Here is a 9,887-nt window from a genome sequence, read left to right as displayed (position 1 = left end):
AAAACCAGTCTGGCCCATAACTACAGAGAGATCAGAGCTACAGTGAAGAAACAGCTCAGAGTTTTGTAAAAGTTACATCAGCGTACACTACACCACTAAAACTAGCAGTGCAATAATCATTATTTTAAAAACAGTGAAGCAGCATTGAACATTCTGCATGTAAAAGTATAAATGGCACTATGAATACAATGTACAAAAATAATTACTGACATAAAGACTGTACATTAATCACTACACTTCCACCGAACAGTGGATTATCTGTGCACCCTTTGGTGTGACATAGCTAAGCTCTCCTGAATGATTCCCGTACAAAGCACCAATATTTTGGCTTGGCAAGTTAGTGGGCTTATGACTAGAGGGCTGTTGGTTACAAATCACTGGACAACCTGACAAAATCTGTACCAAAGGCAACAGCTCCCTCCTCTCAGCAAAGTGCCTTTAAAGTAAGGCACTCAACCCCCAACTGCAGTGCTCCCAAAAAAGACAGCATACAAGCTCAGTCTACTCTCCTTGGATAAATTAAGGATAAAAGATTCTTTACAGTACTTAGATATCTCTCCAAAATCCACTTCTAGTAAAGTCGCAAGTATTCAAGTACCTGAGAGCATCGTCACATTGTCCTTTAGTCGTCAGTAACACAGCTAAAGGGTTTTGGTGTTTAACCATTAAGCACTATGGTTGCAGATACTCAGTGAAAACAAACACAGCACCAGTAACATTTGTCTTCCTGATGAGTCCAGGAACAGTTCCTCGAAATACTCGCCTGGCTGTAAACATTTAAGGCTCTAGTGATTTTCTCCTCACAATGATGTTATCTGCTACTGTCAGTGTAAATCAGTGACCAGCAGCTAATCATTTCCTCTTAAACCTTGATAATGTAACGAAACCTGAAAGGGCCGACTGAAGACGATCACTTCAATATTAGACATACATTCTTAGTGCTAAAAAAAAATTATGTTCCATTACAGTCCCTGTAATTAACATATATTATCTAAAATATAAATAGCAATTGGGCTATAATACACAAGTGATGGGGGAATTAGGTAGCTTGATCGTGTCTGGGAGGGAAAAATTAAGGCTGAAATACAAAATACAGCAGTGGCCGACTCCTACCACAGGAGGGCACTGGCACATTGGCAATACTGTTTCACTCATTCACTCTGAAATGTGGTGTCCCATAATTGAACCATGAGGCACATGTGAACTGTTAACACAACGACCAATAATGGAGTTTAATTTCAAAATGAGAGACACACCATTTGGTGAAAATTGAGTCATTAGCTAAATGTGAGACATCTTGAGGTCTCTGCTTTCCAAAACATGTTTGAGGTTTCAGGAAAGAGTTCATTTTAAGTCTCAAGTAAACAGTCTTTTGCTAAAAATTTCAATTCTTGCATTTCTGAAAGAAATGAATTGATTAGTAATCTAATACAGCACCGTTGGTTTGAAACCATATTCTTCACTTTTAACATCAACACCTGAGTGTTAAAACAGCACCTATTCCATCTCCTCAGAGGGCTAACTGGTGGGAGGGTGGCCGACGTCCAGTCTTCTCTGTGCCGAGCCTCTTTTTCGGGGAGCTGGCACAGCGCTGACTACACTTCCCAGGGTGCCTGGGGTCTGGAAGAAAGCCTTAGAAGCAGATGCTGGGATTTCCTTTGGAGTGTGTGGAGTCTGTGAAGGTAAAGAGTGATGTAAGATAGGAGAACATTTACACCATGTACTGTGGGAATTGGGGAGCATGTTTTTTGGAGGTGCATTCAAGGCCTCTCACGTGACAAAAAGCTGTCACTGTTAAAACCTGTTAAAGATGCCGTGTTAGAAAATTAAAAAGTAGTGACATGAAGGTGAGAATTGGGTTTTGTTGTTAAAAAGGTTGCTGTTCAACATCTAACTGTCAAAGCTCAAAACTAGGAGCTTCCTGAATGATTCCAAAAGAAACAGCTTAACAATACTGTAAAATAAATATGAAAGCAAAGAAACACTCATACAGATGGACTCAAGAAGTATTAAGTCTTAAGTCACTTCTGTCAGCAAATTTGTTTTGCTAGAAAAGTTTGAGAACCACTGCACTAGTCTGAGAAAAGATGGAAGCAAAATAGCCCCAAATCTCAAAATTGACCAGTGCATGAAAAGGCAATATTTCTGCCCGCAATGTCTCGCCTTAAAAGTGAAAGTGTGTGAGAAAGGATGACAGTCATTGAGCCGTCACATTGTTTCTAATGTTGCATTCATTTGCCACCCAGCGCCTCAGCAGGTCGTCTAACAGAGACTCTGTTCGAGAAGAGCAATGCTGGCAGACTGTGTTGGGCTTTGCAGACAAGAACATTAATCCCTATTTAACAACTTGGAGATTAATCAACTTGAACCGCTGTGGCACACACAAAGTGTCTGAATGAGCAAATGAGGGGGAAACCTTCCACAGAACAGATGCTGCACTTGCTCTCATGTCAAGCTGTGTTGTGGCATTTTGCCTGGTAGCAGAAAGGTCATGTGTCATTATGGAGGCAAATTATGTTGAAGTTAATGCGTTTTTAGAGCAGAGGTGTGTGTGTGTGTGTGGAGGGCTACAACAGTGCAGATAACTCTTACCAGTGGTTCTGGTGTGTTGATAGTGACAGTCTGACGTGGTCCTGAGGGAGAACGTGGCGTGCCTGCCGCCGAGCCGTGCGCCCTGCTCTGTTCTGGAGTGGCTGGCGTTGGAACCGGTGACCTGCTGATCTCCGATGCCGCTGCCAGGCCGTACGACGCCGCCCCAACCATAAAGTGGCCCGCCGACATCACAGTTGGAAGGCTGAAGCTTAGCTTGTTGTTGGCATTGGTGCCTTGTTGCTGTAGACCGCCGGCCACCAGGGGGTAGTGGGAGAGGGCTGCAGAGGGCAGCAGGACGTAGTGCTAGGGTGGAAAGGTGTTGGGAGGCCGTGCTAGACTGCCGATTGACTGGCCGGCAAAGATGAGGAGAAGTTGAGGCTGGTTCAGACCCTGGAAATCAAACAAATAGAATTTGTTGACACGTGTTATATTCTAAAATCTGTGTGGCAAAGTGGAAAAACCAGTAACATCCCCTAAAACTGCTGTCATGCGGAACTATCTTTTTAACCAAATGCACCACTCACACACATTTAGGCTATTCCATGTCACTCCTTTTGATAACTAATGTAACATTTTTTCACTTTCATTCACTGAACCTACCCTGACACTGTTTATAGCCCCCCTCCTCTCTTTGAAACCCTCTGGTGTGGCGGGTTTACCTGCATTGTTGGGTACGTAGAGGTAGTGTGATGGCTGGGCGGGCTCGCTGCTGCTGTGAGCAGTTTGTGAACACTCTGCTGCCTCCCTGTGAGCGTCAGCTCTCATCTGGAAGGAAAAACAAACCCGGAATAAATAAACCTGGACCGCACGAAAGACGTTTAAAATAGAGGCAACACCTATTCATCGTGGAAAATTGGACTTTTCCTATTAGTAGGATTGTGTGGCCTGACTAATTTCAAGGGGTTTTCCAATTATCAAATATCCTATACATCAGTAATATGATAGGTCTTTAATTACACCAGGAACGAGTTATCCTCAGCGAGCGTGTAGTATTTCATATTTTCAATTTAACGGTCCACCATCCAGAATTACTAACAGGATCGTGTGCCGCAAAACTACGCAGAAAAAAAGGCAGCATATAATCACTGCACTGAAGCAAAATAATGAAGGGGTTCCCAGTTGATCTTAAACAAAATGAACACTAATCACATTCATTTCTCTCCATACACATACCCTAACACATCAAACACCACCTCACCTTGTCACGTTCCTCTAACCCAGGTGTCGCCTTCTTTTTCGCCACCGTCCCCTCCTCTTCCCTTTCTTCCCTTCTTCTCTTCCTCCCCTCCTCAGAGTCCGGCCGGGGCGATCTCTGACATTCGGCATTCTGGTCAGGTTTCTCCGGCGCCCTGTACAGCATGACCACCGAGGGCTGGGACAGGCTGGGCAGGTAGGCCAGGCAGTGGGGAGAGGAGGACGGTGCGAAGAGGTGCTCTGGGTGAGGGGAGGGAGCCAGCAGGGTGGGGTGGCTGGAGGACGGAGGCCGCGGGCTGCTGCTGTGGCTGGGGGTCTGCAGTGCTGTGCTGGGACGGTTACTGCGGGGAAAAACAAGAAAGCAGCGAGAAATGATTAGTCATTATAATTAAAGCTTTAATTCTCTGATTCGACCCTGCAGGCTTTGGCCATAGCGACTAGTTTTCAAGTGAATCAGGTCAGGATTCATTTTACACTGAATGCATTAAACCCTGCAGTGTCTTTTTACCTAATTAAAACATGTTTAAATGGATGTAAAAATTTTATTACATTCTGCTTTATGGAACTGCGAAGCATCAAATTAGTTCTTTCACTTCCACTTTGTTCTCTCATTACCTCTGTCTAGCTCCCTCTCTATTCTTTACCTGCTTGTTACAAGAAATATCTAGTCAGTGTGTGAATGAAGCTGTATATAAAAACCAGGGTTCCTAATAATAATTTTCCAGGACCTTTTCTTGACAATACAGGACCGCACTTAACCGGTAGGCCTAGTCTTGACACATTGTTCCCAGTTTGTTCATGATGAAGTTACAGGTAAGGGGTCAGCGTCTATGGGACTCCAGTGATTTGACTACAGTAAATTTTCCAGGACAACATAGATTATTTCCAGGATATTTGGTCATTTTAATCACTTTCTAGGTGTTTCCATGACTGGAAAACAAGTCTCTAGATATCCAGGACGAGTGGGCACCCTGAAAAATGTAGCAGCCATGAGTTTTGTATATGACCAATCAGCAACATTCAGCTCTGCAAACTCCGGCCAGGAGGGAGTGTGAGCATGGACCTTATGAACATTTTATACACCAGGGAAGTATGGCAGAGGAACTAAATTCCTGGCTTCCACCGGTCAAAAGTTCTTGTGGTGGAGAAGGGGCTAGCTGGACTTCCCACTGGCCACCTCCCAGCTATGAACCTCCAACTTTTATCCTGTGGGCTACCACTGCCTCTGGTGCATTTTTACCCAAATTCATGTCTAAAATATCCCTTTTCAACACACACTTCTGTGCCCTATTATCTTCCTCCCTCCAGAAACACTTAACAGCCACAGTCATGAGGCAGCTGTGGTTTGGCCACAAGCAGGCCATTGAAACAACACAAAGTACTGCGAACTGTATCTATGGAGCCAACACATACAGTCATAGGAGACAAAGACAATTCATATTCGCAGCATTCAGCTCATGTTAGCCTAAAGCTAAACACAGGAGAGCCAACGCAAACACTGGCAGTGTGTGTGAAATATTATGTATTAGAGACTGAGATTAAAACCCCTTCAGGGAGTGGGGGGGGGCTTGGCATCCTATAATTAAGACATAGTCGGTAGCTGGTAATGGTGTAGCTTCAGTCAGAAAGTTAATTTAGAGATAAGCAGCTTCTCTGTAATAATCATTTTATCTACAAACGGCTAGGTACAGGCAGCTGATGTGGATTCTCTTCAAGAATACTGACAGACTGTCCTGGCAGCGATTAGCACAAGAGCTACTGTGTGCAGTAAATCTGTGGTGGATGATTGCAGATAAATCTAAAGCAAGGGAACACAAGGGTGATTACACACACACAGGTTGAGTTTCAGTGTGTGTATTACTATGAACTCACTCAGTGCTGTTTCCAAACTGCAGTCGACACACTGCATTGTTGCTTGAAGTCCTTTTGGAATAATCCAAGGGCTGGTTTGGCAGACCTGCGATGTGAGGAAGGAGAACAATTTATCAGGCAAGAATATTAAAATGTTCTACTGTAATAAACGGTTCAGGTTGACTGACTAAACAATGACACAGAAATTAAAAAGTGTGTGTCCCTTACCCGTAGGTTCTCGCCGCGGACTGCTGGGTGCAGAGCAGACCTGCCGCTGGACGGCCACAGAAGTTGGTGTGATGTTGAAAGAGGCGTGGCGTGCCATCTTGGCGATTCTGAGGTCATGGCCTGTCACTGGCTGCGTGGACCCAGACAGAGTGACAGCCGCCATGTTCACAGCGTTTCCTACAGATGATGATAGGATAAGGTTAAGATGGTAGCAGTGAGGACCAATGCAGTTATTGGCAATAAAACTGCCATTTTGTGGACTTATTTTAACCAAAACACCTTACAGATGACAGTGATGGATCTTTGAAAGGGTTCAGGAGTGTCTTCAACTAAACTTCAGCTCTTACCAGCATTTGCTGAGTTGTCGAATTCAACGGGGCCAAGCCACTTGAAGGCCGGCTTCCTGCCTCTCTCCTCGCGGACATGGACCTTCTTTATGAGGCCCAGGCTGGTCAGCACATTCGCAATGTCGTACAGGCGCCGCACCTTAGCTGCAGATACAGAGGTGACGTTTAGTTTTGACAAAACAGAAGAAACTGGATGTATATTCCTTTAGTACTTTCTTTCATACTTACTTTTGTACTTGCTGTGGCTTGATGAGTCCTGACTCTCCTCGATGAGGATCTTTGCTGCTGCGTCCAAAGTGACAGTCTGAGTTTTGGACACCAGGAACAGCATGACAAATTTCTGGCTCATGATGCGCAGAGATTTGTCTTTCCTGTTGCCACCAGCTACACATGACAGGAAAACATGAAATGTCAGTAAGAAATGTATGTCAGACTACTGCAGTCGCAGGAATCCACAACATAGAAGATAAGAAATGTAATAATCTGTGGAACAACATATACAGGGTTTCTGCAGGTTTGAACAGGTTACATTTTTTACTTTTGAGGCCGCGCTAAAATAAATTTAAGATCTATTTTACAGCCATACTGGCAAAAAATGACGGATATGAAGGAAAATCAGTATTGGTTCCATGTTGGTTTTGTAGCTGTTATAACATGATCAAATCTACATTTCCCAAAAAACACATTTCGGAAAATAAAATCTCAAATCTGCTCACAAAACATCCGCTAATAGTAATAATGTTTGCAGTATCAGCATCAACCTCCCAGCCCTTCATATTGTACAATCTTGGTGTTCATACACTGAGCTATAGTGAAATGTTTCCCTCCCATTAAAAAGTAATATTTTTGAGATTATAAAGGCTCAAATGTGCAGCCGGTGTCTTAATGACACCATCTCAGCTGCGGGTGTTTGTTGTTCTGCAGCGCTGCCGTAACGACAGCTATTATGTATTATTACATGGCCCGAGGCTGATCACATTCAACCAGCCACAACAATACCAGCACACATTAACCACTTAATGGACATCAAAGCCTGTCACCAGCCTTTACCTTTGTAAACTATCGTTGTCATGAGTGCTATTATTATCCGGTCACACTGACATGTCAACACACACACACCCTCTTAATGAAAGGCTGTGTGCGTGTATGAGCAGGCAGGATCACTATGGAAACTAGGCTTGTATGCACTCCTGTGAGTTTGAGGGTGAAAGGATGATGATCGTTTTAGCTAGTGTTAATTTGGTGGCAGCTGCTCCTGAGATGAGACCTTTACTTGCAGCATTAAACGGTCTCATCCTATAAGTGCAATAGTAAACTTCAGCTCCTTTATCACCGCCATTAAAGTAAAGACATGCAAAAGTGCTCACAGAAGAGTTCATTACCATTGCTGGCGTCTCCTTCCGCTCCGTCGTCCTCGCGCCCCGGTCCGGCCTCCCTGGTCTCCGAGGCCAGCTCCATCTGGAGGTGGTAGCCCTGCTGCCGGCCCCTGCGCTGCAGCTCCTCCAGCGTGGTCTCCAGGCGTTGGCGACCGTGCCAGGTGTAGCTGTTTTTGGCTATCCGTCCCACGATCATGAGAGACTCCAGCACGTTGACGATGTCGTAGATACGCCGCCGCTCCACTCCTGACGATTTGAAGTGCAAAAATAGAGATTACTCGCCCGCTCTTTGAAAATAATGTGCTCACATGTATTGAAACTCAACAAATGGTCAGTGTTTCGGTTAAAATGAATGAAAGGACAATGCTCAAAAAATGCAGCTCAGCACTTTACAGAGCAATATAGTGTTTGCCGCCATAGCAACCACCCTTAACTCCAAACATAAAAACTTTATAATGCTCATTAAATGGACACTAGCTGCTTCCATTATCGTCTCCCTCCCTCCACCGGCTCTTACCAAGGTTGGTCGCCACCTCATCCAGTGAGATCCAGATGGGGCTGTGTGGCGGTGGATAATCAGGGTAGAGGGCCAGGAACTTCTGGCACAGCAGACCCAGACTCTTCTGCTTCCTGCTCGGCTTTCTATCAGCATCGTCCTCTTCCTCCGCGGCTTCAAACTGGACAGACAGATAAACCCATACGATTACTCTAAAGACCTTTTGAAACCATGTGTTTTTCATTAAACAGCTTGGCTCTTAGCCTTTTCGGCAGGAGCTAAAATGGCCCATTTCACATACCGGACAAGAGTCTTCCACCTCTGTATCCTCCACCGCAGCATCTGGACTTGCTGGCTTGTCCTTCTCATTCTCTCTGGGTCTAAACAGCACCTTTTTCATCTCTCTGTCCCGGATGTCCGGACTGGCTGCGCTGATCAGCATCTTCAGATTGGCCGTGGGTGTCCAGGGCTCCACCAGGCCCGTGTGTTTGATAGGGGTGATGTGGACCAGGTCAGGGGTGGCACCTTTTCTGTTTATCAGCAAAGTAGGGATGGTGGACTCGGCAGATTTCAGTGGCGTGGATCTTCTCCTGTCTGTGCAGATGTTTTCCTGTGATGGAGAGAGTTGTTGTATGAGCGGAAGTCTGCATGCAGTGTTACAAGTGTTCAATTAAGGCTTTTGGGTGAATTACAAAGTACCATTACAGCATGTAATCCAGAAGAAAGCTTTCATTTTAAACCTGCTGCTATTATATTTATTAAATCTTTTATTTAGGAAGTCAAAAAACAGGCCTGATGTATTGGGGTGCAGTATTTAAATAGGAAATCAAGTACTTTCAAGCTAATTCACAGATATAAAAACACTCCAAGGCCTTGTTTGGAATTGGAATTTCCCCATTGTAGGAATATTAAAAGGAATATTTTATCTTATTTCTGTTTGTTTGTTTTTTTTTTCTAATCCAGAAACTACTTTTCCACTGTCTCTCCTGAAAACCTTTTTCTGTCTAACGCCCCCCCCCCCAGCCTTGCCCATAACCATACCTCACTCTTAAGATGCCACCACATTACTCTAAACACCTCTCTCTGATTAACTTGATTCTGCAGGTCCCCTTCAGTTGCATCATAATCAAACCTGCCACACCTGAGATCAAGCAGTGGGCCACCTTACCTTTTGCTCAATTTGGCCCCCATCCTCCTCCTCCTCCTCCTCCGTCTCCACCCTGAAACTTTTCCTTGGACTTGTGAGGTCTTTCAGTGCTAGACATTCAGCATCCATCTAGGTCCAAAAAAAAGAGCATATAAAGAAGATCATAAATCGATTGGCTGACTAATATCTGAGCGGGGTGAATGGAGAAGTTAAGGAACCTTCAGACAGTAAACAGAAAACTCAGACGACTCGTCTGCGGAATTTGGCGCAAAGAACGTCAGCTAATTAGCCATTAGCAAGCTAGCGGCTGTAACTTCACTAAGTTACCTAACAGTTTGGTTTATCGCTAACTTAACCGTACGTTAAACCAGCTGAACAGCAGCCGAGGCAGCAAGTTAAGAGCTGTGTGTTATCACATGACGTTAATTAAATACGTTAAGTCTACGTTGTAACATAAGATACAGCATTACCGTTATTAACCTAGCAACTAAAGGCGCAGTTCACTCAAATGAGTCCATTCCGTTACATTCAGATGTAGCAGAGCCTGTGCGAGGGAGTAACACTATTACTCAGACTTATTTAGATACTTTATAAAGGCTCATTTAGCTTTAATTAGCTACCTAGCTAGCTCAGCTGATGAGCATATCATATCGTAG

General features: G+C 44.4%; 1 protein-coding gene across 1 annotated transcript; it reads right to left on the bottom strand.

Moving 5' to 3' along the window:
- Positions 1-9,360, bottom strand: e2f7 (E2F transcription factor 7). Its single transcript, XM_035678877.1, is given in 12 exon segments — positions 1-1,674; positions 2,593-2,982; positions 3,244-3,357; positions 3,791-4,127; positions 5,659-5,743; positions 5,866-6,042; positions 6,213-6,356; positions 6,441-6,596; positions 7,595-7,834; positions 8,106-8,265; positions 8,386-8,694; positions 9,253-9,360. Coding segments are annotated over 12 exon segments (2,376 nt in total). The 3' UTR covers positions 1-1,518.
- Positions 9,361-9,887: the final 527 nt, after the last annotated feature.

The sequence above is a fragment of the Morone saxatilis genome, unplaced genomic scaffold (assembly GCF_004916995.1).
Source record: "Morone saxatilis isolate NCDOM2014 unplaced genomic scaffold, NCSU_SB_2.0 Contig10, whole genome shotgun sequence".
In the NCBI taxonomy this organism is placed as follows: domain Eukaryota; kingdom Metazoa; phylum Chordata; class Actinopteri; family Moronidae; genus Morone; species Morone saxatilis.
This window is presented reverse-complemented; position numbering and strand designations above follow the sequence as displayed.